The sequence below is a fragment of the Anas acuta genome, chromosome 4 (genome assembly GCF_963932015.1).
Source record: "Anas acuta chromosome 4, bAnaAcu1.1, whole genome shotgun sequence".
Lineage (NCBI taxonomy): Eukaryota > Metazoa > Chordata > Aves > Anseriformes > Anatidae > Anas > Anas acuta.
Window position 1 is genome coordinate 73,169,881 of NC_088982.1, and position 27,041 is coordinate 73,196,921.

General features: G+C 44.8%; 1 protein-coding gene across 1 annotated transcript in view; it reads left to right on the forward strand.

The window, feature by feature from the left end:
• The window catches only part of FAM241A (family with sequence similarity 241 member A), a 273,201-nt gene extending 254,708 nt beyond the window's left edge, over nucleotides 1–18,493 (forward strand). Inside the window, exon 4 of the mRNA XM_068681980.1 lies at nucleotides 14,468–18,493. Coding sequence (XP_068538081.1) covers nucleotides 14,468–14,713 — 246 coding nt within the window. The 3' untranslated portion in view covers nucleotides 14,714–18,493. The remainder of the gene's footprint in view (nucleotides 1–14,467) is intronic.
• The last annotated feature ends 8,548 nt before the right edge of the window (nucleotides 18,494–27,041 follow it).

The following is a 27,041-nucleotide window of genomic DNA, read 5'->3' on the forward strand; positions in this document are numbered from 1 at the left end:
AAGTCATCACCAAGCATAGCCCTGACTCATCAGGCATAGCTCGAGTCTTACACACATGCACACAGAGCCTTCTCACAGGCTGCTATTGTCAGAAAATAAAATACCATCTACTGCAGGCAGAGAAAAAAAGGCCCAGCCAAGCTAAAAACAAAACACAAATTGTGTGTTTTCTGGTCAGCCTTTCTCCTGGTGTCTGTTGATCTGCCCGCTCTGGGGTGCCTGGAAGCCTCCTCAGTTAGTCATCAGGCCATTCCTCTTCATTTTATCTTGTCTGCCTAGTGTTTATATAAATTAATTGCTATTTCTTTAAGAATATCTGGTTACCACAGCTACTTCTGCTTGCTTAGATACTAGGAATTTTCATCAGGCATTAACAATCTTCCCCAGTTTTAACAAAAAGACCTTTTCTGCTGCCACGTGCCTAGCATCCCCTTATTCTTTCTGTTGCTGTTTTATAGACTCAAAAACACTTAAAACCATAATTAATTTGCACACATGAGATTTAACACATGCACACACACCCGGTACAGTACCCTAATATTCTGGCCTGTCCTTGCTTGCACTCCAAAAACCACACAAGGTGCAACACTGAGGAAAGCGTGGCTCTTCATTTTAGCCTAACACATTTTACATTACAAGCCCATAAGAACTGCCCATAGCCTAAAGATGCTTGCCCTCAAAATAATAATCACATTTCACGTAAACACAGAGATTCGTGGAGGATTCTCGTGGAGGAGGGGAAGCGTAATTAAAGGTTGGGGACAAGGTCACGGATCCGTGCTGCAAAGTGCTCAGCACCAGATCTTCCCTCTCCCCTCTCTCACGCCAGAAGTCTTGAGCCTTTTGTTTCTGTGCCCGTGACTCAAAGCACCAGCCTGGTTTAGTTTGAACAGTTCATGGGACTAGGCCAGGAATGATCACAAGCCCTGTGTAACACTCAGCCCTTATATTTCCACCCAGAGAAGTGTCTGCTGCACAGCAGGAAGAGGTGTGGAAGGGTGGCGGGCCACCAGGGTGGACAAGGAAGGGTGCGGCAGGGTGGGACTCGTGAAAGTGGGGTGGCATACAAATGGGTTTGTGCTGTAAGCATGAGGCATCCCATTAGCAACCCGTCAGGCTTACCTCAACTTACAGATGAATTGAGAGAATAATTTTATTGCTGTTGAATACAGCAAAAAGGGCTGCACAAAGAAACGGGTTGTGTGACAAGAGAGAACTGCGGGAAGCACAAGAGCTTTGTGAGTGGCAGCAAGTAGAAAATTGGACTCATGCTTCAAGTGCCCTGTGGTATTTACAGGAATAAATACGCTGCTATAAATCTGGATGGCCTATACATTTTCAAAGCACTGTTTGGCCTACTTTGAGCTTTAGTGGAGTAGTGAATGCTTAGAGAAGGTTCATGGCAGGAAAAAAATCAAATCCCTCTTTTCAAATGGTAACCAAGAAGAAAGGTTATAAATTGAGAAAGAACAACGTGATTGAAGTAAGCAAAATTAAGGTCAGTTAGTTATGGTTAAAGTTGCACCGGGGTTACCCAGTAACCCTGTGGGTATGCAAAATGGAGCCTTGATTTTGCTTAGATCAGTAGGGTTAGTGGAGGTAAGTACGGTTTGTGCAAGCAGACTGTGCAGAAAATCAGGCTCATCATCAAGGATGCTAAATGAACCTAAGTTAACAGAATTAAATAAAAAAGGGAAATTTTACATTTGATACTAAGGGAGGAGACATCTGTTAGATTTTTTTTTATACTGTGAAATAATATTCAAGGGAAATGGCAGAATTCACTTGGGACATAAAATAAAAATAAAAATAAAAATAATAAAAAGAAAAAGGAAAAGAAAAAGGAAAAGGAAAAGGAAAAGAAAAAGAAAAAGAAAAAGAAAAAGAAAAAGAAAAAGAAAAAGAAAAAGAAAAAGAAAAAGAAAAAGAAAAGACTGCTGAATGCATTTGCAAAGGTACAGCAGAAAACCACCCTCCAGAACCTGTGAGTGCTCCGGGTGACCTTTTCTAATAGATCTTCTCCCTTACTGCTTTGTTTTCCCCTTTCTGAGCCCCCATATATGATCCCATATGTGTTTTGCTTTGGCCCTCAGATGAGATTGCATGATATATATCAACTATCGGAGAATAGGGATTGCTAATGGGGGCTGATCTTCAATGTCATTTTGTCATTACATGCAGAAGAAAAAGGAACCAAATTAATTGTTTCATTTCCTTTTTATTCAGTATACTCTAATATATTTTCATGTTTTGAATTACAAATTCTCCCAGTCCACTTTGTAGCCAGTATTGGAAAAGGCATTTCTTGTATTTCTTAATTTGCTTGAAGGATCTAGGGAAATTACAGATTTTAAACAGCTTTACTTCAAAAATCCATATAAGAGCTACAATGACCACCATAAGCTGCACGGTCATACTGGACAAATTGTCTGAGAGTTTAGAGAATTTACTTATATTAACATCTGGAATATAAAGTAGATAAAACCCATCAGAGAGTTTGAAATGTTTCATTCATCAGTAAATCCATTACGCTGTACTAAACCACATTGACCCCTTCGCAGTTATGACAAAAGTTTCCATTACCAGAGGTTTAAAGAACCTCTGTTTTTTCCAAGCCTTTTAGTATTTAGATGAACTCTGGAGTATGGAAAGATTCAGGATTAAACTGTGCACTCAGCTGTCTGAGTGAATCTCATACTGAAGTCAGTTTGATCTGTTAGATGCATATAAAGAGAAAAAATAGTCTTTTTCTTTCAGGACTCCTTAACCACATACTTATTAGAAAAGCTAGATGAGTTGTTGCTGGTAATAAATGTCAGGTTGCAGGCAGGTAAGAGCTCAGCACATTCCCTGGTTCTTGTCCCAGTACTATCTGAGGCCCCTTCCTGGGGTTATTTTCTGTTAAAAATAACCCCAAAGGCCCAGCTTTGTCTGGAGCAGATGCAGGCACACAAGAGTTGTGTAGCTGCTGAATCAGCTGGTGTATGAGGCCCAGTTTGAGGCTGGCTTTAGGTGTTTGTGCTAGTTTTATGCCAGCTGAGACAGATGACACACCGTACGTGCTCTGGCATAAGACCTGTGCCAGATTTTGACCTGTTTGAGCAGCAAGATGTCTCACATCTGTATTACACAGCTATGGCCTTTCAATCCAGTATTAAGAGGCCTAAAACTGCTTCTCAGCAGCCTTTAATCCCTCCACTGAAATACTGCCCTCACTCCCAACAAGGCACCTGGGTTCAGGTAGCCCCAGACCCCCGATCACTGGAAGCCAGCAGAAAACTCTCCTGAGGTATCGCTGCAGTGTCTGCTGCTCTTGCCCCAGCACCTGGTGCTGGGTACAGTTAGAGAGCACACACCTGGCTAGAGGGAGCTTTAGCCTGACTCTCTCCAGCTGTTCCCACATTTTGTGGTGCAGAGCGGTGTTTCAGACAGGCCGCTGTGACCGGCCTGTCCCAGCCCTGAGCAAAGCCACAGCACTCAGTCTTCCTCCTACTGCAAGCACCCATTATTCCAGAAACCCCGCTAATTACAGACTCCGTCATGAGGCTCTGACTCTCCTTACTGACCCCAAATGACAAAGACTCATTCAAGAGGACCTCTCTGAGGAGATACGTTGTCTATTTGACATGCAGGGTAAAGGCATTATCTTCCAGAATCTACCCTTTCACTTTATAAGAGCCAGAGAACATAACGTGCTCATGGCATTGCCTTTTTTAAGAGTGTTTATTATGGGGAACAGGTTTCTTTGAGGTTATTAAAGTTGTGCAGGTCGTAACAGTGTTTGCACAGCTTCTGCTGAACGCACAGCTCACCACCCACAAACCTGCCCAGGTTTGTGGTGGCCAGAGGCCGCCAGCCCAACCCAGGGCGCTGGCAATCGGCTCGGTGCGCGTTCGGGTCCGTGTCTGTGACAAACACGCCCGGCGGTCGCCTGAAGGTGTGACTGCACCGCAGCAGGCCGAGCGGTTCCCCGTGGTGGTTTGGGGTTGACCACAGCTGCCGCTGCTCGTTGCCCAGCAGTAACGGCAGGAAAAGCAAGCAGCAGGTGGGATTCCTCACAAGCAGCAGCCGGCTCCACACCCAAGGGCCGGAAAGGCGTACAGCATTGGGATGAACGCCCCATTCCCACAGTCACAGGTCCACAGTCACCTCAGCTGCCCGCCTGCCTGCCGAAACCCAGCGGGGCCGGGCTGCGGGTGGGAATCCCGCTTGTCTCAGGCGGGACGGGGCTGGGACCGGGATTAGGGTTTGGGTTTGGGCTGGGGTCGGGGTTGGGGTCGGGACCGCAGCCACACAGCCCCAGCCCGTGGGGAGCCCAGGCCCAGGCTCAGCCCCGGCTCCGCCCCGCGGCGAGGAGGAGCCGGGAGCGGGCGGCTCCGCTCGGCGCTGCGGGAGGAAGCGCCGCCTTCCTCCTCCTCCTCCTCCTCCTCCTCCTCCTCCTCCTCCTCCTCGTCTTGCTGCTGCTGCTGCTGCCCCGAGGAGCCATGGGCTCGGCGGCCGAGCTGCTGCCGCCGCCGCCCGGGGAATGCGAGCGGGAGGCGGCGGAGCCCGCCCGGCACCGGCGGTGCCCAGCGGAGCAGGTCGGTGGTGGCAGGGCTGGGGGTGCGGGGGGCTACGGGGGGCTAGGACCCACACCCACAGCCACCCCCCGACAGACAGACAGGCACCCCCCGACACACACCCCTGCCCCGGGGCCCCCGCTGGGCTCGCTCTGGGGGCGTCCCCCTGCCTGGAGCCCCTGCTGGCCCCTAGGGCAGGGCTCGGCCCCTGGCTGCAGGTCGCTGCTCTCAGCGCACCTTTATTGACGTTCGTGTTTGCTTTGCTATTTTTAATGCTTAATGGGAATGAGCTGCTCTAAACCCCTCGAGAATAGCCAAGGGAGAGAAATGCGTTATCGCCGGTAATTGGAGCGGGGCGAGCAGAGCTGCCGGAGTGCATCCTGAGCTAACTTTCAGGCAGATTTCTTTAATTCCACAGTTACTTGTGCTGGAAGCCTGTATGGGCTAGCCCTGCCTGCATTGAACCAGAAAGGAGCCTTTTCACGGCTAGGAATAGCTTAGCATTTGAAACCATGGTGGCACTGACAGCCAGAAGCACTCCGCTTCTGGTGGACACAAGGAGAGGTTTATCTCGGTGAGTGGTTTTCCTCGGTGGCCATTCCCGTAAGCCTGTGTGCCCTTCTGCTCCTTTCCCTGGCAAAGGGGGCAGAGCAGGAGGGCACCTGGATGTGGGGCTGGGCAGGACGCGCTGAGAGGCGCAGCACTGCCAGCCCGTGAGCGGGACGCATCAGGAGGTGAGTGGGAAATGCTGCCCAGCTCCAGGGCTGTCCCGTCACCAAAGCCACCCTCAGGTTGGTCTCAGCTGTCATTCCTCCAGGCCTTGGCCCCTTGTGAAGCCGGGGAGTCTCCATGCAGATTGGTGTGGCTTCAGGAGCAGCACAGCAGGAGGCCATCCAGGCTGGAGAACCACTTGCCCTGCTGCTAAAAGCGTTTCGAAATGAGCTTGGCGAAGGCACCGCTCGAGCGGCCAACTCTCCCCTAAGTTGAGGCATCGCATGTGGATAGCCAGGCAGAGCTTTTAAATAGGCTGGGAGGAAAAGAGAGGAAATGCTTTCCGTTTACTGGAAGTGTGCCACTGTTGTTAAGAGTGTGTGGTGCTGTGTTTTTTTTTTCCTGCATACTGGGGTGCCAGCACTGGGACAAATGATAAACTTGATTTAGAAATCAGGAATATCAATTGCCTTCACTTAAAAATAGATAATGAACTATATGAAAACATACATAGCCATGGGAATATACTATATAATAGTAAAAGTAGTCATAACTTGTAAATATGAGTATTTTATTTTTATGTGTATATGGGGAAGGAGAATCTGGAGTTAGCAGTAGCAAGACCTGCTGCAAACTTGGGCTTCAAGAAAAGCAGAAAAAGCAGAAAGGCCAAGGTGCTCTTAAAGTAAAGAAGTAGACGAGAGCAAACTCTTTGGCCTTTTATGAGAGTTTTTTAAGTGATGACCTGGGGCTGGTACTATTTTTTCCCCGTTTCCTCCCAAATGAACTCACTTTATGTAAGACCCTACCTACTGGTACAGTTCTAAAATAATCCCTTCCTGATTAGCAGGACATAAATAATACTATATGCAGTCTCCTTTTTTTTTTTTTTTATGAGAATAGTCTCTAGGAAGTCTATTTATGAAGTGCCAAACCCTCTGGCTGTAATATTGTATTGAAGCTTATTACGGTAAGGACAGCAAGGACCTGCCTAATGAAGTTAGTGAGAGGTATGTTTTTAAAAGACTAAAAGGGTGTGTTACTAGATGTCGTACATGGCCTATGAAATTCATTACTGCAGTAGGCTGTAGAGTTACCTGCTTCAGCGATTAGATTAAAAGCTGAACCAGACGATAATGTGATTAATATTCTTGGTAGGTTTGCATGCAAAGATGAGAATGATTAAACTTTGAAGCACTGCGGAGCCAGGGTTGTTTTCTTCCACCGTTCTTTTATTACACTGCTGGTGTGACAATATTGTAAATGTTATCAGGTTAAGCCACGAAATGGGAGTAGAAAGGTGAAATAAACGGTGATGTGTGATAACAAAAGGTGAGGCAAAAGTCCCGTGTTAGGGACTTTACGGTAGGAGGTGAGGTAGCGTTAGCAGCAGTCACAGTGCCTAAAGCGTTTATAGGGACTTGGAAGCCAACCTGTGTTGGCTTTCAGTGCAGGTAAATTCTCGTGCCTTAAAAGTGGGGTGAATGAGGGTGGCTGACCTGCTATGACTCTGTGAACTGTCAGCTGTAACTGATGCTGGTAAAGGCAGGACTCAGGAGACTTCCAGGGGCAAGCGTGAAATCTCTGCTCAGCTCACACCAGACCAGTTTTGTTTTCAGTAGCCTTCTGTCATCAAACTGTTTTGCAGGAGAAGGAAATTCCGTGAATATATACATCTTTTTTCTTTTTTTCTCATAGATAAACCTGTACTGAGAATGTTCTGTCTAGGCTGTAATGGGTTTACCCTCTTGTAATCTGTTTAAGTTGAGGGCAATGGCAAAATTCCAGGTTTGCTTCACTGAAGCTAAGATTTCCACCTTGAGCTGGCTGAAGATAAACAGAATCCCAAGTGTTGTCAGACAGCTAAGCAAACCATCCTCCTAGATGGTATCTAAATGTGGAGCTAGTATGCAACGTGTATATTCACACATAGCTAAATTAGCTTACAGTCATCCTTTTATTAACCTGTGTTTCTGACTTTTTGGGTTGCTTTATTATTTTGAACAGCATTTATCTCTGTAAATGGAGTATTTTACCTTTTAATAGATGGATTCAGCTTTAGAAGAATTATTATTAAAAAAAATTGGTGTTGCCCATCAAGAATTATGTTGAATATGTGTGGATATCTTAGCTGAAGGTTTTCAAGTCCTGAACTTTTTGAGTAAGTTTCCAGTATACTGCATCCCTAGTATTTCTCCAGGATGGAAAGAATCAGACGTGACAAAATTGGAGGGTGCTTTCAACAGCATCATGGTCTCTGTGGTAGAAATGTTTCATTCTCCTGTAGCACACTGACTGCACCAGAGATCTGTACTACGTTGCCTGGAACTACTGAGTTTCAGTCACAAGTCAGCAGGGGACGGGAACGTTTTTAAGTAAACCTGTATGCATGGCAACCGGGGTGCCAAAGGCTAGAAACTTACTTCTAATTTATTCTGCACCAAGGTGAGATGAAAATTGTAGGCTTTTCCTGCTTGCCCTCGTTGGGATTTGTTTCCAAACTGAAAATAGCAATACCTGGCAGGAAGGGCTTATTCCAAAATTTGGTCTGGATCTCCTAGAGACTTATCTCTATTGCAGAGGTTCATAACTACACAGTAATAGCTTTCTAAAAATCATGATTGGGTTTTCTGAGCATTGGTAGCGTCTTAAGAAAAAACAAGCCTTCAGATGTACTTGTAGCACCTGCATGACGTAGCGTAGCATCCTCTGCTTTAATAGTATGGAAGTCCTACTTTGTCAAAAACAAAAGTGTTCTGGAGAAAGAAGCAAACTGAAGTGTCTCCACCCTAGGAGGAAATACTATAACCATTGCTGCAGCTCATAAGGCAGAGGATTCATACCAGGCTGACCGTACAGCGGGCTGCAACCCTTCTGCTGGCTCAAGCAGACTGCTTTGAGCGGGGAAACCTCAATAAAACAAAATCCTGTGGACATTGCTGCTAGGGGCAAGGCAAAGATGGTTGGAAATGCCTTTTGGTCTGGTCCCTGGGAGAAATCAGGGCACAGCTGGGATGGGGTCACGGGGACAACAGGAGGAGCGCCTTGTGCAGCCCAGGGAAGGACACAGGCAGGCAGCAGCGTCCCGTGCCAGGGGAGGGAGGCAGCCTCTCCTCTGGCCTCCCGTACCCGTGTTTGGCTGCAGCACTCTCACGTTTGCTGCCGAAATAGTGGGGGAGCTAATACATCGCTCTTGCTTCTCTTCTGTTGTTGCTTGTTTCTATAGAAACATCTTGTTTCTGTGTCGTAAATGGTGTCTAGGTTCTTGCTGTGACACTGACGTTAACCCAATCTTCATTCTGCAAGTTTTCATTGAAACTCCCAGTTACAGGATGCTACTGCTATCGATAGCTGTTGTGAAGTAGTTCTAGTATTAAGATTTCCTCTATGTTTGTTGCATTCCCCCCTCCCTCCACCCTAGGAACACATTGAACTTAGTTTTTCCACTGCCTTGTTTTTCATTTGGAAGTGATTTATGACTTTTTTTTTCCCCCCCTCGTTTTCTAATCTATTAATATTTTAATATTTACATATTGGATTAAAATTAACCTGGAGAAATGAGCCTGGGCTGATGTTCTCCAGACAGTTTAAATGAAGTGTGTTTTCTTAATAGTCTGCTGGCTGCGTGTCAAGATGTTTTTACCACGTAGTTACAAGGTCACACACTAAACATTAGTTACGTGCGAGTGAGTATCATGCAGGGATGCAGTTCTCTTCCCGCTACAATAGAAGAGGAAGGAAGGAAGGAAAAAAAAAAGAAACTTTCCAGTAAAGTTATTTGCCATTCTTGGGCAAATTTCACCTTTAAGAGCGCAGAAGCTGGGCTCTTGTTTTGGAGGGAAAGGGAGCTTGTGGTTTCGCCTGGCATAGCCTCTGTCATCTGCTTGCTTTCTTCTCATATTTTTGAGTAAGATTGAGCTCGAAGTATTTTCAGTTTTAGTTTGCAGTCTCTGGAAGGAGATGACTTTGTGAAGGTGTCTTTTCTGTGCCTCAGTGTCCAGCTTTCAAAACTAGAGGAGTATTTTTCGGGAGGTACGCGTGTTGCCAAAGCCATGTCTTAGTGGCTTTTTTGACACTGAAGTACGTGTGGGCTTCAGCTGTCAGACACAACACCTGTTGCCTGCAGTAAAAATAGACACAAGTGGAGGAAAATAGATCGTGAGAACTTAAATGCTGCAGAAGAAACTTTTTATATTAAAAAAAAATGCAGGTGTATATATGAGAGCAAGTTTATTGATTACAGATTCTTAGTGTTTCGTTTAGATGCTGCTAAACACATTTGTTACCAAATTCCAAAGGGGTTCTTTCCTATCTGATATGGAAATAATTGTCTTAAACATGCCCTCTCTTTTTCTTTTATAACAGTAAATGTGACCGGTCATGATCTGAGGCGTGTTAGAAACGGTTTGGAGACACGGCTGCTTTGGGTTTGAGGTGAACTTGATGGATACCTTTTTCCTCCTTCCCTCTCTTTTACTTCTTCCCCACCAGCCCAGCAGCATGTTTCCAAACTGTACGAGCTATTTCACAACCATTTACATCCACAGCACATGGAGGGCAATTATGTGCCCGGTCCATTAGGCTTCTTTCCCTTCCATTGTGGGAGCTCACATCTGTGTAATGCTCTTTTGGGCAGCTGATGCAAGCAGCGAGGAGCTGACAGAGTTGAACTCAGCCTGGTGGTGTTGCTTAGTCGAGTGCAGGTGGGAATTTTTCAAGGTGTCCGAGCAACAGAAGGCTCTTAGGACTTCTTCAGCTCATTAATCGTTAGAAATAGGAAGCAGGATGTTACTTGGTTTGCTTTGAATGTTGTACCTTCGGAGTGGTTGAATTAAAGAAAAAAAAAGATTCTTCAGGTGGAATAGATTCCTTACATTCATCCACTCCATCCTGCTACAGGACAGAGGCTGCTCAGCTTCATCCATTTATTTGACCCAAATCAGTTATTTGGGATTTTTCTACACGTGTGCACCCCACACAAAACAAGCCAGGTATGTTGGGCAGGCGCATGGCCCTTCCAGACCTGTTCCTGACCTGCATCCTCCGAGGGCTCAGGAAGCAATGAAATACAGGCTGCAAGTCATCAGTGGTAGGCACTGAGGAAAAAAGACCTGAGCGTGTTACACTTCAGAGGTGCCTTAAAGGACTGTGAGAAGTTCAGTGCTAAATTTACCCTCCTCTCCTAGTGAATGCAGGTGAGGCCTTTCAAAGGTGTTTTTTTGGGGAGCGTCATGTTCTTAGAGGACCTCGTGCTTCTCTGCATGTTCAGTGGGCTGAGCTGACTTCACCTTTTCTGCTGCCCTAAGGCTAGGCCAGCAACACGTCCCGTTACGGGGAGGGTTTTTCGGCACTGCTTGGGGGAATGGGGAGCGCACGCTGCGCGGGGGGCTGGCAGAGCTCATGCTCAGCATCTGCTCTGCGGGCTCTTCAGAGACTTTTACTCTGAAAAAAAATAAAAGGTCCTTTCCTGGCATCCTGCCTCAGGGAGGGGTTCAACGGGTTCTCCTTCGAGCATCTAAAGCCCTGAGCCGTTTGGCTTTAGCATCTGGGTACAATTTGGTTACAGCCTTCCTGCAGTAAGGTTCGTCAGGCTTGGATCTTCAAGCCCCGTCTTCTTGCCAGGAAATTGCGAGAGGCAGTCAACAACAGCTTTCCAGCTGAAAGTACCTCGTTTTGAGCACGGAGGTTTACTTCAGAACACCAAAAATCTGAAGAGCCGACAGCAAGCGGGGCGTTGCAGACAGCGCCGTGGGCTCGTGACCAGCACTTCCCCTTTCGTTCCACGTGAGAGCTCTGCGTTTAATTGTAAATAACTTCACGCCAACACAGAAACCAAGCACTGAACATTTGAAAAGGAGAAAACAGAATTATCACAGTATTCATTTGAGAGCATTTAAGGAATATAAAATGAGAAGGAAACTGAGGCAGTGAAGCCCTATGCAGCGGCTGTACCGTTGTATAAAGAAATACACCAACATAATTTGGTTAAGGGGCTTGATGGTCCCATTAAGCCTAAAATAACATCGCTTAGGTTTAAAATTAATTTAAATTACAGTAAACAGTAATTCATTACAGCAGTTGGATAAGAAACATTAGGTCAGGAAACAAATTCAATCGGCATTGCTAGTAGTTTGCTTTTAGCTCCGTTCAAGCGGTGCAGTGCCATTCTGTGTTATCCTTCAGGAATAACCCTTGGTGTTTAGTGAGGAGGGGAGAGACGTTGGGTGCTGCTGTCCCTGTTAGCAGGTGTTGTGGGTGTGCAGCCACCTGTATCTGTGGTTGCACTTCTGTTCCCACAGCCCCTCCGGCATTCTTCATTGCTCCTGTGTTTCAAACAGTGAGGAAAGGCAAGCGGGTCACTGAAGACGAGGTGGATCTCTTCCCTGACCTCCTGCAGTTTGGCAAATAAAGTCTGGCGGTGCCCCCACTCGTTAGCTACCAGGGGAAGAGCTGCTGTAAAGCCTTGAATCCTTGCTTTCTCTGTAGCTGTTGCAGGTAAAGAAATTCCCTCTGCTCCCTCTTCATATGCAAAAAAAAAATCCTTAAAAAATGAAGTTAGGAAGCCAAGTCTGGGTTGTTGGTTTTTAAAACAACAACACTGAAACAGAAACTTTTTTTTTTCTCTTGCTTTTTAATGGGAAAGCTTTGTGCTGTTTTGTTGGAGAGGGATCTGGTCAGTACATCTCTCTTCTGATGTTTTTCTTTTGTGGCAATGTCTCTCTAGCCGCAGGCTGATTCAGCAAGACTTCGTCCAGCGGGAGCTGAGACAACAGGGAGCTGTGTGCCTACTGACGGCAGCCACCATCTACAAATGTTTGGAAAAGTACTTTAGGGGAAAAAAAATAAGATATTTGGTTCTGAGGATGTGGTCAGAGATACGGGCACACCTGTATAGCTGTATGCAGTTGTACTGTCTCACTGAAAATCAGTAAGGGAAGAACTAGCTGTAGTGTTAAAAGCTTTTCTAATGCTTCCTCTTGTAGCAGTTTGGGGTATTGTGACATTACTGGTGCTTGCCCGGATGGTCTTCGTTTAGTTCCACCTCTGAAGAAACCTCCGTGTCCAGTATGTAAAATGAATATGCAGTAATGAAGAGAAGTGTGCCCTCTGTGTTGTGCAGTGGATCATCTTTTTTCAGTTGCACTTGTTTTTTGCTGAGTTGCCTGAAGCCAGACATGCTCAGCATGGATCAGCCGCAGCAGGCTTTGAGCTTTTGCAAATTCCCGTGATCTTTCTGAAAGTTGTTTGTAAGCTGTGTAAAATATTTGGAAAAATGGCTTGACACTTGTTGTGTACCTCAGCATGTCCTTTTCAGTCTCCTTGCCAAGAAGCATGCTTCGTGTGAGTGCTCTGGGGACTCACAAATCCACCCTGGTTTGGGACGGAGAGGTTGTCCAGGTGGAGCAGAGCTGGAGCTCCCCTGACTCACTCTGGGAGGCTTCCAGCAGGGTGAGGAGTGCTGTCAGCGATCCACAGCCACAGAAGGGATTTGCTTGTTAATTTGGGTTTCCTCTCCCGGTGTAGTGGCTGCTAGCTTGACGCCTAAGCTACTTCTCTGGCACATGTAGTGGTTTCTCTGCATGCATGAGATGTTTCTCTCAGGCGTGGTCTCTGCACCACTTGAGAGCTGTTCTCTGCTCTCCTCCTCCGTCCCACAGGATGGATGTTTCCTTCCCAACACATCCCTTCTCTTTTCCCTAATCGTTGCAATCAATTCACCACTTAGGCTAATAGTACGGCGTTTCTGCTGTGTCCCCCGGTGCTCTGTGAGGAGAGGAACGAGAGCTGCTGTGCAAATGCCTCGTTCCTAGGGCAGCAAGCACCCTGCCACTCCGAGCCTGCTCCAGCAAGCCTGGGCTTACTTACCAAAGAGGCTCTACCTTTCCTGGAGAGACTGATGTTGAAACGCTGGAATTGAAGAGAAATTAATAGCTGCTTGAATTGTTAGCACTATTAAGGGCAAAATGCTGAAAAATGGAGGTTTCATATCCACTGAGGTGGGGCAAAAATGACCTGTGCTTGAGAAGCTGGCTGAAAAGCAGAGAGGTGGGCGGCTGCCGGTGTGTAACACCAAACGCGATTCTCCAAGGTTAGACTCCTCTGCAGAAACACACACACATTGAATACAACACCCCTTACTGTTCAGGCTTCCTGCACCCCTCCCTTTCTGGGATTCAGTGCCAAAGCTTAAACCAAAATCTTTATGAATATGCAAATAAGAAACTACCCAAGCACACACAGCTGAGGGACTGCAGGCTTTCATTTGTTTTTGTTTTTTTTTTTCCCCCAGTAGCAGCTGTGGTGGTTTGCCCGACCTTCAGTTGGTCACATTATGGCCTGAAGTGTGGCTTAGAAAAAAAAGGCACTGGTTGGTTTGCTGGGGGAACGGGAATTCACTTTGTCTTGCTGTGGGCAGGGTTTGTGTTTCCTACCGAGACTGTGCCGTGTAACCAGGGACGCCGAGCAGCTTTCATCCGTGGAGACGTAATTGAAGACGCACGTGTGCTTGGAATCCAGGAGTGGACTAATTGCATGTAGGGTTTACAGGCAATTTGTTGGCCTTATTGATCAGCTGACTGAAATATTGATGAGTAGCTGCTGTTTGTGTTTGCATTGCTGCCTAATGGAAGGATTAGCAAACTCATGTTCATCATCTTGAAAGTGTGCTCGCCCCGTCATACCCAAACACCAGGCAGTAAGGGTTTGTGCAAAGCATCTCTGGACGTTGGGGAATTACAGAGGGGATTTCAGGCTCTCTAATCTAGTTACAATACACATGTTGAAACAGCGCCTTTGACACATGTTTTTTGCTGTGAACCATGCTGTCTTCATCTCAAGATGTTCTTTTGCCGTGCTATGAACTTGCCCCATCATTTTCCATTTTGGGAATGCTGCAGAGCTTTCTCTCTCTCTGCTGTGTTTCCTGGTACCACCACTTTGGTCTGTGTTCCCATGCCCACCTTGCACTATTTTCTGTGCTCTATTTCAGAGTTCAGACCAGGCAGTCTCATCTTCCACGCTGTACCCAAGTCACAAGCTGCAAAGACTTTTCAGCTTCTCGATCTAAGGAGTAAATTATAGTGTGTATATCCTGTGTTTATGCATTAAAATATAAACTGCCGAGCCGTGCTCACATGAATCATGGTAATATGAACTGATTGTACAATATATTCCTTAATTTTGTCTTCTCCCCGCAGGTCCAACAAGAACAAAGAAACCACACCGCAGAACCCGTAATAGATGATTATAAAAAGATGGGGACTCTCTTCGGCGAACTAAACAAAAGCCTTATCAGAATAGGCTTCACAAGGATGTACTTTGGAGAACGGATAGTAGAACCCGTAATTATTATATTCTTCTGGGTCATGCTCTGGTTCGTTGGCTTACAAGCTCTTGGACTAGTTGCTGTTCTGTGCCTTGTCATTATTTATGTACAGCAGTAAGGTTTTACAGTTGCCTGTTGGATTATGTATTTAAACGCTGTCACTATCTCGGTGGATTTGTGAGTTTAAGTAAATGGGTGGCACATCAAAAGCTGCAAAGCTTTGAATTGTGTTTTGCTGAACTTCTGAGGTGTGGGATGGGGGTGAACTAAAATTATCAATTCAAAGCAAAGTCAGTAGTTCTGTTACAGCTTTGAAGGGCAAAAAATGAGCCGTTCCTCATATAATGGTGTCCAGAGTAATGTACCCTTTTCTACGCCCTTGGGGCCTTAGTCCCAGGACTGACTTTTCATCCCCCACCCTGCAATGTTCTTGTTTTGCATAGTAAAAACTTCCTGTCTGGTTTGAAGAGGGCACTGGATGTGAGTGTCCTGCTTCATTGCCAGAGGGGCTGTGTGTGGTTTGTTCTCTGAATCTGCATAATCTGCTAGTTTGTTGCTGAAAAAGTAGATATACACGAGGGAGGCTTGCTAAGAAACCTCCAATGACAAACGCTCAGAAGATGGACACAGCTTCCTGACATGAAAGCACCTCTGCTTCAGTACAGTTCATACCAAGTTTTCCTCCAGGAAGCAAGCTACGCCAGAAAAATGCTTTTATACTAATGCTGGTGACTTCACACGTGACTTCAGCTGTTGTTTAGGGCTGGGGAGGAATCATAATCCCATTTAGCCAAATGGTCTAATGCAGCTCTGCCTCCGTTTTGGGAATGTACTCAGCTCCTGCTGCTTTCTTTTTTTTTTTTTTATCTTGCTCTTCCCCTCACACCTCCTTCTGAAGACAAATATTTGGCTAATTCATGGACTTTGCAGGTAGTTTTAACTGCGGTGTTGGGAATTTGCCATTCCAGACAGCGATGCTAGGGGTCCTGCTTCCTCTGGGGTCCTGCACAATTTATTTCCAAAACAGGCAATAAAATGCGTATCTGTAAAATATGTATCTATAGGTGGGTGTTGCAGGAAGCACGGCCGAAAGCACGACAGACACCAGTGTGGTCAGATCATGCTCCATTTTATTGCCCGAATAGCCTCACTTTTATAGTGAACTTAACAGGGGCGGGCAGTGTCTCACACAAGATTACTGGTCAAAAGCACTCAGACAAACAACTACAAGAAAACAACCCCACCTGCAAGAAAACAACCCCCTTGTGATTAGCAGTCACATAGACCTTGTCCTTGAAGCCTGCTGCTGGCAACAATATTTCTCCAAATTCCTCAATTGGGCGACGTGGGAACACTCATGGGAACTTCTCATAGCTGCCCTGGTAGCTTGGTTTGCTCAGCTGCAGCAAGCCGTGGGATCTTTGCTGTTTCAAAAATCCCTCAACAGGTGGGTGTCATGGGCAACACAAATCTGAGAATAGGATATGAATATATATATATATATATATATATTCAAAAGTAGGTGCAAAATTCTCCCTGGCTCCCTAGGAGCCATGCCAAGGATGTATTGAGTATTTCAGAGTGAGTTGAATGTGCTCATTTAAAGGAAAATAGTAAAATGAGACAGAATTGTTACTAAATAGGCTACAAGTTTAACATTTGTTGTACAATTTTTAACTTAATTGCTTTTTAACTTAATTACAAAGTTGGCTTCATCTATGGCAGAATGAAATTATACATTATTTAGTGATACAATATCAGCTGTGAAATTTACAGAAAACTACTTAAGCTTTTGCAGTGTTTTGTTTTGATTTTTTTCCCCTAAACATTTTTATATTAGCACTGATCAACAACAGATAGTTTTTAGTTGAAAATGCTGAGTCTTTTCCAAAGACTTTTGAAGTTAAGGGTAGCTCCCTTACGGTCCCAGCCCTGCAACTGGATTCACAAGGCAGGTTTTATGCCAGTATGGATCGTGTTGGTTGCTGGGCTCAGCTTCCAGGGCCTTTGGCCCCAGTCCTTACAGGCTTTCCTGTTGGTGTACTGACTGCTGTTTAGTGCTCTGAACTTTAAGACACTTGGCTCCTTTGAAGTGTTTAGGTGCCTGAATGCCACCTGTAAAAATGTCTCAGCTGCTCTAATGAGTAGCTGTGTTGTGAGGAGTCGTGTCTCCTGTCCAGATCTGATGACCTTGACTGTGGATCGGGAGGCTCTGGCGAACTGGTGTGACTGAATGGCTGTGGGAAGAGGCCTGGGGCGTGCTTGGATGGCACCTGGTTAAACAGCCACGCTGACGGCAGGGAGGTGTTTGACAGCAGAAGGTGCTCCTAGGTACAGGGGGTTGTTATTCGCAGCTGCAAGTCCAAAAGCAAACAGCAAGTCAGCAAGTACACACTGAACTCAGCGGCAGGAAGCTCTGTACTCAAGTGCCTATGGGTAAACTCTGGTTTTTGTTTCAAATCCTTTAGAAAGCAGAACATCTGTTTATACCTTTGCATATTTGTATAGCTGTAATGGTGGTTTTGTGTGTTCTTCTCCTGTATAAGGGCTATTCTACAAAAGCATCCTGTCATTTAAAACAAAATCCTTCCTTTCTTCCCATAATCAAATTACTGTTCAGAGAAGCTCATCCAATTCCTTTTGTCTTGTGGGAAAGTGTCGACGTGATCCCCTCGTTGCAGTAGCACTTGTGTGAAGACGCTGTATTGTGGCACGGCACGTGGTGTTTTTTGGAGCAGTGACTTTGTACATAAGGAATGGGGAGCAATGAACCACGGGTGTGAGTGTCGAGCTGAGGGAATTGTTTATATGCATGTAACCTCCTATTGCCTTCATCACTGTGGCTGTTTTGCTCGTGGAGTCATTTCAGTTGTTCTTTTCATGTTCGTGTCTCTATACCTGCGATGTACGGAAAGGTAGCTTTTGGACTGAGGTTGTGTATGGTGAATACTTGACATTGTTTCTCTTGTGGGTAATAACGTTGTCTTTCGTAGAAGCTTTTAAACTTTTTAAAACTCAGAAGAATGGAGTTTAATTAATGGAGTTAGGTTGACTGAAAATGAAGAAAACGAGCCTTGCATGAAGATACCCCTCACCTTCCACTGTCTGCCTTCTTGGTTTCATACATTCCATTGTATATAAGAATTTGCATAGTCTTTTTTACTATTATTATTTTTAAAGCTATTGCTATATCTCCCTGCCAATTGCAGGGAAAGAAGAGGCATAAGGAATAAAGGGGACTGAGATACAGTCAGACCCAAAGAGTGGAAAATGGAATGCAGTGAAGTGATGCTCATATGGATGATAAGAAATCTGATTGTAAACCTGTGCCAAAAGTGAGGAGGAAATGGGTGAGCAGTCCTTGTGCTGTGTTCTTCCTTCCATCCAAATGTAGCTGAAGGCAGGGAGAGCAACAGGCATTCCAAGAATGTCCCTAGCTAAAAAGCAGAAGGTTCGTTTAAAAAAAAAAAAGGTCACTTTTGTCTGTTTATATTGGTATTTATGATTATCGGAACTGAAAGTACCTGGATGCACCTGGGTGTAGGGACTGTATGAAGGAATTTTGTCCCCTAAATCTGCATCAAACAACAAATGTTATAATTTCTGTTGGTCAGTGTAACGTATGAAAAGCTTTTTATATAACCCCTGTTTTTTAAAGGATGGACTCTTTGGTACTGTTTCACACCTGCCAAATGCATAAATGTCTGAACTACTGTGTACAGAGAAGAAACTGCACGAAGGAGAATCTTGGAGGACCCTGTTTGCACTGAAAAACCATCCCATTGAAACTGTCGTCTAAAAAGCAAAACCCACGTTTCTTAAACGCTCTGTACTAAATGAATCCTATGGAAAGCACTTTGTTACTCTTTGTAATAAAAAGTCCTGTCAACAATGAGAACCGAATTCTTTGTGGTTCTTTGTTCAAAGCTGACTCCTTTCAGATCTCCTGGTAGGCACAGATGAAGCAGGGCAGCATTCAGATACATGCGGAAATAGTTCACTTGCAGCTGCTGGAGAAAGCTGCAGGACAAGAGCTGAACAAACTACCATGTCTCTGCGGGTGAGTGTACAGAAAGTTATGCTGAAAAGCAAAAATAGAACTAGATGTTAACAAATAATGGCAATGTGGTGCAAAGCACTTCTTATTTCCTGGCATATCTCTTAATTTTGCACCCAGTGCAGCCCTTGGAGGAACCAAACGTTGTCAGTGGTGTAAAAAGTAGTGACAATTGCTGTGCCATAGGAAAGTTTGGGAGTCTTCAATTATTTTTTAAATACTTAAAGAACAACACGTGGTCCAAAAGAAATCCACTTTTAACTTCATTCTTTTTTTCTTCTGCAGCTCAGAAGGATGCTTGTTCTGCCAAGTCCAACAGGCACTTCAGTGTGTTTGTGCTGCTCAGGATGCACAGCGAGTTAAGTACTAGAGGTTTTCTAAAAGTAGCAAAGTTTAATTTTAGTCCTTCAAACTCATATTAGCGGTCATGCATAAAATAAGTTAGACTCGTTGCTGGAATAAATTCAGGCCTTCAGCTTTTTTATTTCCAAAGAATTATCTTGGTCAGCCCTATTATTGGGCATACGCAACTTCACCAACCCGGCTTTGACTGGCTGCCGAATGTGCTGTAGAAGTGGCAGAGAGGGGATTTCAGTATTCTGTTTGATTCATCCTGAGTTTTAGGCTGGGCCTTGGGAGCTTATTTCTGAGCCTCTCCACCCTGCCAGAACTGACACTTTCATCCCCTTCCTACTTTTCTTATTTCACTCTGTAGTAGGGTTACTCACAAGAACAGCCCCTCTGTGTGCCAAGGGTTTGGGCTTTTTTCCATCACTCAGTCTCCTTCAAAGTTACCTAGACAGTACTTTTATTTTCAGCTGGATATTTTGTTTGTTTTACCAGGCACCTGCTTAACAGGAAATTGAAGAAAGGATTTTAAAACTATGCATGCATCAGGTAATCTTTTTTTTTTTTTTTTTTCTTTTCCTGAGTCGTGCTTATTTGTCATTTTAGACAATGGTTTCCAAACTCTGGCTTGCTGTTGCCAAAGGTTCAAAGGAGTGTTGCAGATTCACAGGGCAAAGAGCTGTTGGCAGATCGACTCGTGGAATCTGAGAACAGACGGGTCAAGCAGCATGTGGGGATGTTTCAAGCTGGCACAGGCAGGGAGAGTGCAAACTTCCCTTAACACCTGCCAGCAGCTCAGTTTCTTCTTTCTTCAGATAGTGCTCCCAATTGCATGCGCAATTATCAATGTTTCTTCTGCACTTGCTGTGAAGAAACTGAGCTTTCATCAGCTCTGCTTTACACAGAGAAACAAAAGGGGAATAGAACAGTGTTCTCAGTTGCGTGTAAGCTTGCAGTGGTTCAAAATTTCCCTCTTTTACCACCCAGGTAATGTTCTTATGTCACGTGTAGTCTGATGATTTTACCTAGCCTATATGTCTTTTCCCAGAATGATGGAAGTGAAGCAGCTGAGATCGTATGTCCTTTTTCCCCAAAGAAAACTCCCCTTCCACCCTCAAATGGGACGGGGATGTGACTGGATAATGCCCTTGTGATGACAGGAGATGCTTTTGATGCGGCCTCAGAGGAATCAGCTCCTTCCCAGGGTAGGGAAGTTTACCACAGTGCCAGGAGAAAACATCTTAGCAGGCCCCAAGCATCACTGAAGCAGCAGCAGGAGTTAAGTGGCGAAGAAGGAGAAAGACTGTAGCACAGCAGTCTAAAGGATTTGAAAAGATGACACTTGATTTTTATGGAGTATGGTGTCTCGGTTTTATGGCCATTAGATGTAAATTAATTAAGCCAAATTGTTTCTTGGCTTGTCCTGCCATCACTTTATGCCTGGAGTGAACATTGCTTGCAGCAAATGTTTCTGCTTCTGGAACCTGCCTGGGTCTGCCCAAGCCTATTTCAGATGCACCATTCACTGCTGACTGCATTTTAAAGCCTTGCAGGGGGAAAGGGCTCATCTTCCTGTCCTCATTTGGCTGAGGGTTTAATATATGTGAGGAGGGAGCCAAAAGAGTCACTGGCAAACTGTTGAGGGCTTCCTCACAGAGGAAGACGCTGCCACTGAAGCGTGGACGAAGAAGGTACAAGGTTTGCATGCTGTCCAGAACAGATGGTGGAAAGCAACCATTTCTCTGTCTTAATTCACAAACAAATTACCTATTTTCTAACGCAGTGACATTCTCAAGCTAGCAGTACATCCCAGGTACAATAAGTCTGCAGCAAGGAGATGAATTATTAGGTAAAGAAAATCCCTTGGCAACCAGGATCCCATTCTGTGAAGTGACAGAGGTGAAGAAGTCTCCTCGACTTGAATGAGGTTTGAGTTTTTCAGCGCTTTGCCTTGTCAATTACTCATTTCAAAAATTTCACCTGGTTATCCTTCTAAATCATTTTTTCACTCCTGTTCTTTCTCAAAGCTGTCTTGAAAGCTGCTCCTCCCTCGGTGGCTGTTACCACTGGGGTGACGCTTGCAGGTGTGCACAGGATGGCGGTCACAGGCAGAGGCTGGCAGGTCTTTAGCACGACCTGGCCGGTGCCACAAAGCCTAGCAGCAGGTCTGCAGCGTTCCCCTTGCTGTCCCTTTCTGCACTGATGCACCTCGTTAGGTGCTCCACAGGAGCTGACACCAGCTGATACAGAATTTCCTCGGGCACTGCGGCTCTCTGAGCTCAGGCTTTCTGCTGCTAAAGCCGCTCAGCCTCTCTCCAAGCAGCTGAGCCCTGGATAACCATCCTTTGCTTCTCGTTGGAGTGGAAATGTATTCCGGCAGGCAGCGTGCGTGTCCTCAGCCTAACAAGATTAGCAAAAGCATGAGGATGCAGTTTCTCTGAGAGAACAAATATTTCTTGGCCTTTAAGCTTATTTCCTGAAGTCTCTCTGTGAATCTTGCTGGTGCAGAGAGGAAAAAAGATAAAAATGGTCTTGAGCCTACTGCCCATTTGTGATGCTTAACTCAGATAAGAGAACCCAATGCATGCAAGTATTTGACTTTTTTTTTTTTTTTTACATTTTGTTTCATAGTTGTTTCATTCCATCTGTGATAAGAGAGATAAGAAACTGTTTGGCTAAGATCTGTAAGCAAGGGAGCTAACTTGGCTTTTCTCAGTTAACAAGTTCATATCCCAAGGTCTGCAGCGGGTAAATTGCAGGTTAACAACTTTGTTTTTTAGCTTTCCTTCAGAATCTCTCTGTTTTTGTTTTGCTGGTGTTATTCTAATGCATTGGGATGCAATCTTGGGACCTAGCTAGCTTTCTGTTGTAAAATGTTCTGGGGAGTCTGCTCCTTGCTGTGTGGATGCCTTAGTGGAGACAGGACTTCTAGACAATTTAGTTTTGACCCTGCACCTGGTGTGGGTTGTGTCACTGCTGACACCTTCCTGTCTGTCCAGCTGGGCTTTACCAGCTCGGGGGATTTTTCATTTGTCACACTTTAAAAAATATATATAATTCAATGCTTTTTTTTTTAATCCTCCACTTACATTTCAAGATCGGTAGCACAGATCTTTTCTGATGCTGCCCATCTCCCATCTTTTCTGAAAGCTTCCCTATTTTTTCCCCTTCAAATCCCAGTGCAATATAGATTGTAGAGGTGAAAAAAAGCACAGCAACTTCCAGATATCCCAGAGAGAAGGCAGTCACTACCCCTACAGTGGCAGCACAGGCTTTCTCCTTTCTTAGTGCTTCCGATATCTCCTGGGGAAACTCAAAACCCATTTAACTCGGCTTCGTGAGAGCTGCTTTGAAGGCTGGCGTGTTTTGTGACAGAGGTCACCCATGTCTCCAGTGACCTTAAGGAGGTGTCACACGCTGCCTCTCTCCTGTGCCAGTGCCAGTGCTGGGGCAAGGATAATTTTGGCTCTATATAGGAGTGTCAAGCCTTTGCTTAGATTTCTGATGGGTGGTTTAGGAGGAATCCTTTGCCAAGTGCATAGTTACGTGCAGTGCAGCAGAACAGACCTTGAACCTAAATAAATTGCAGGTAGGCTTCTGCCTTCCTCCTTTCAGGCTTTTTATAAGGAATATGTAGAACAGTTTCTTGCTCAAATGAAGAAATAGCATTTTACTATTATTGTATAAAAGGAAAACACAATGAGCCCTTAAATAACACTTCTTGCTCCACCTCCCGTGACCTCCTGGGGTTTCCATATGTCTTACAGTTGCCTGGAGAGCCGTGCTACTGCCGGCTTCACAGTGGCGGCTGTGTCTCAGCAGCTAGCACACGATGCCAGCTGAATGTGCGTGGGTGTCTTTTGTGTGTTTCCGAATCAAAGGAGTTTCAATGCTGAAAAGCATCTTCTCTTGAGGAGAAGAAATGGAGCTTACTGTATCAGAGCTGTGGGCAGGCACAGATCCTGTGGCATTGTTACTGTAAAAAGCGCTGAAGCACTGCCATAAAAAACTCAGCAGTTAATAGTGCCATACGTTGTGATTATTATCTTTGTTCATGTCTTCCTGCTCCAATGATTTTATTAACAGCAGGAATTTGCAAAACCATCCTAGCATTGCAGTTCACAGATGTGTAATATCTGCTACCTTCCTGTCTGGACAATGAGCTGTCACAAGTGAAAAAAAATTACTGGAGCTTGGATTTGTTGCTTTTAGGATAGTCCCCTTCCTATGCTGCTAGTAATAACATACAGATGAATGGTAACTACTCTGTGGTTTAGAAGATTGGCAGTGTGTAAAACCCAGTTTAAAATGACTTTACAAAGGCTTTTTTAAAAGATACTGCACACACTACCTTAGTTTTGGTAGGATCTCATTTCTTGAAACACAGCTCCTTCATGGAAAGAAACTCCTTCCCTGACCTGCCCAGCTGTAAGCACGGTGCTGTGCACTTCGTTCCTTACCACAGGCACATGGAACTGTTCTTGGGAAGCATCTTGCAAATACAAAAAAAAGAAGCTGAGGTGAGGATGCAAATGAATTGTTGATTGTCTGTAAGGACCACAGCCTAAGATGCTCAGCAACGAAAGACCAACAGCAACTCACACGAGCGTGCTGTTTGTCAGCTCAGAACAAAGCCAGCTGTAGATGATGTAAAATAGGACTGGGAATGGTGACTGAGTTCTGGATGGCCTGAAGAGCCAGCCACTGCATAACTCAGTTTGGCTTTTTTTAGTTTGTGTATACAGTATACAAGCTGTGCTGTGTACAGGCCCTCAAATGGTCGCCAGCTCTTCTCAGCAGTGTACAGCTTGGATATGCGTGAGCAAATCTGTGAATTGGTCCTGTTACCCTGAGAAGTCTTCTGTAGTGCCTCTCACCGTCAGGCCAGCCACTGTTTTCTCCCCAGAATGAAGAACTTCAGAGCATTTTCAAATACTTTAGGACTCTTAACATACTAAAGCACGTTCCAGCTTGGCCTCAGAAAAGCCATCTCTGTTTGTCTCAGAGGGGCTCCCTGCTTGTTTGTGGTAAACGCAGAGCAGGAAACAAGCTCTGCAGCAGCATTAGCTTGTGCTGGATGCTGAGTGCCATAAAAGGCATTTAAATTATGTATGTGCCTCCTGGCTTGCGTTTGAGTTTATCTTCAGCAAGCTCAGCTGATTTGAGTCCGATGCTATCATAATGGGGCTTTGATACTTTCATATGTGTCTTCTCCTTTAACAAGACAGAAATAGCTTTAAACATTTTCCTGTATTTGGCTTTTCCAGGAAGCTTAGCACACTTGTATCTATTGCTTGCATTTCCTATTTTGCCTTTTTAACAGTGAAATTGTTGAAATGATTGCCTGAAGCCCAGACTCCTTGGAGTTAGCAGGAAGTTGCTGAGATTTCCCAGGCATGTGCTTTATGCTTTATTTCCAAACCAGAAAACTTTCTCTTAATCGCAAGAATTTATTTCTTAGAGGCATGTATTTTTGATAACTGATTTTATAGCCAGGAGAAACGTGGCAGATCTGAGCTACCTGTAAATCGGTGAAGTATGGACACAGTTGGAAAAACAAGGTAATAACTCAGACTGAGACAAGGGAAACAAAGAAAAGCTGTCAGAGTGGAAGTTTTATAGGTGAATTCCTCATAGTGAGGTTGGTGCACCTATCTTGTTTATATTTGCAGTAGTGATGGCAGCACGAGAATTAGGCATATAGGAAACTTACAGAAGCAATAGTATCAGAAGGTTGCACAAGAACACCCTGGCTAAGGCCTGAAGTTCTTTTAAAAAAGGGGAGAGGGGTAATTTCATAGTGTGACGGGGAAGAGTATATGGTTAAGAAGGCACTCTCAAAGCTCCTCTGTTGAAAGTGACAAAGGAGGGACAGCAGGGGTTTTGGCTGAACACAAGATGAGGAGGAGCCAAGAGTAAGATACAGCTGTCAGAAAATGTTTTCCTGGATATTTTGGTCAGTATATTTTTACTAGAGTCATGTAACAACTCATAACATCACACTGATTTTTTTAAAATATAAAATTAATAACAAACTCAGTCTGGTACAGAAGAGATTTCATGGAAATGAAGCTTTTATGGAAGCTGGCTTATCAAGGTAGAATGAAGTCATAGGGCAAAGCACAAGGGTAAATAGGTAAAAACTGTCTGATAGTAGCGTTAGCCTGGATGTTAGTAACAGCTTTTAGACACTGATTTGAGTAAGATTCTGATGCAGCAGAATCAATGACAACAAGCACTGTAAATAGCTTTAGGATAAAACCTGGTTGTTTCCAGAAGCGATGCTGTGGGATGGTTACCTGCAAGACATGGAGCAGGTCTCACCCGGCTCCCTGGCACAGCCACGATGAAAAGCTGAGCTGAGTTTAGCACCTGCCCTTTCAGAGACGTCAGCACATGGTGGGCACATTAAGTGGTCTTCAAAGATCCTGTTTTCACTCGTTTCCTCTGTTCTGCTTGCCAGTGCTTTGCAGCGCTATGTGTCACACAAAGAGCTTATCTAACCTCATCTTTGCTCTGACTGGCTTGTTTTACGTTTTCAAGGTAACACAGTTTATAATTTAATACCAATCTCTGTTTCCTTTCTGTTCATCTGTTTTCTTAGTACAAAGATATTGACCTACTAGCTCGGAGGCAGGGAAAGAAAGGGTGATTTTATTTCCTATTGAACAACCAAACTGATATGATCTGTGTTTGCATCGTTAGATTGGAAGAAAGAAAGGAGTTCAACCATTAGGCTCTTAAGTCAAGTTATTGCTAAATTCTGCTTGCTTGCTCCTGCTTTGCTCAATAAACTGTAAATCGTAGCAACGTGCCCCCAGCATCCTAGCTTGGACGTTCAATTACTTGTGGCCATAAAAGCCGATAATCTGCTGGTCAATGATGCAAGCAACACTTCCCATTTCAGTTAACTGAAATTGCTCAACAATTACAGCACCTTCCTCCCCTTTCACATGCACCCCACAGACGTCTGGGCAGAAGCAGCCTTTCACAAGAGCCATGGTACAAGGGAAACCTTCCTGGCACTTGTTAACAATTCCAATCTAATCCCACTCACCAGGAAAACCACAACTGTTACCACCTCGGGGCTTCTGCAGTTGGACCAAGTAACTCCAATGCAGTTCCTCATCAGTAAATGTGTAATCTGCAAAGCAACTGTTGCAGGTGGCGTTAGCTGATGTACTTGATCGCCTAGTGAGCAAAGAAATGCAGGATTAGGAAAACACAGAGTCTGAATTCAGCTTTAAAAGGCAGGATGGCCCAAAGACTAGAGGTAAAGCCTTTTTTACTTTTGGGTAGTGCATCATATAACACTAATTAATTCCTCCTTACCTTTGCTGAAAGAGGAAGGCTTGACTCTACCTCCCCTTTTGTAAAGGTGGAAGGAAGAGGGGCGAAAGTAAGATGGATCATTTAAGGAAATCTCAGAGTTAAATGGAATGGCATTCTGAGACCAGTGAGTTTTTACTGCTTCAACATGCATGTAAAAGCTTTCCATCTCTGTGACATGCCTTTCAGAGCACAGGGTCCTCTGGCAATCGCAGTGCAGGAGGGTACTCCAAGCTTGTTGGTAGGCAAGGTTAAAACATTTGTGTATGCTCTCTTTAAAAACACATATATACCTTGCTTGTGGCTGAAGAGAACATGCAGAAAAGATGTGATTTAAGAAACTCCTCTGAATAACTTATTAAACATGATACTGTGTCAACATGGGCAATGTTACTGCAGGGCCATTAGTTATCTTCCCCATGGCACTGAGTCCACCATCTCAGAGCCCTGATGATGAAGGCAGCATGTATGATTTACTTTCCCTTAGTGCCTACAAACCTCTCTGCATCTGGTGCTGTAAAAGCCAGTTGTAAGAAGTCATATCAGTTTCTAAAGGCTGATGGCTAAGGAAACGAAAAAAGACGAAGGGTTGAAAAACATATTTTTCTTGTGGAGATGCGGAATGGCAATCAGTGGGATCTGAGATTTATCTGAGATCTCAGAGAAGTCTACAGGAGAGCTGGGAATGGAGCATGGTTCTCCGAGTCCCACT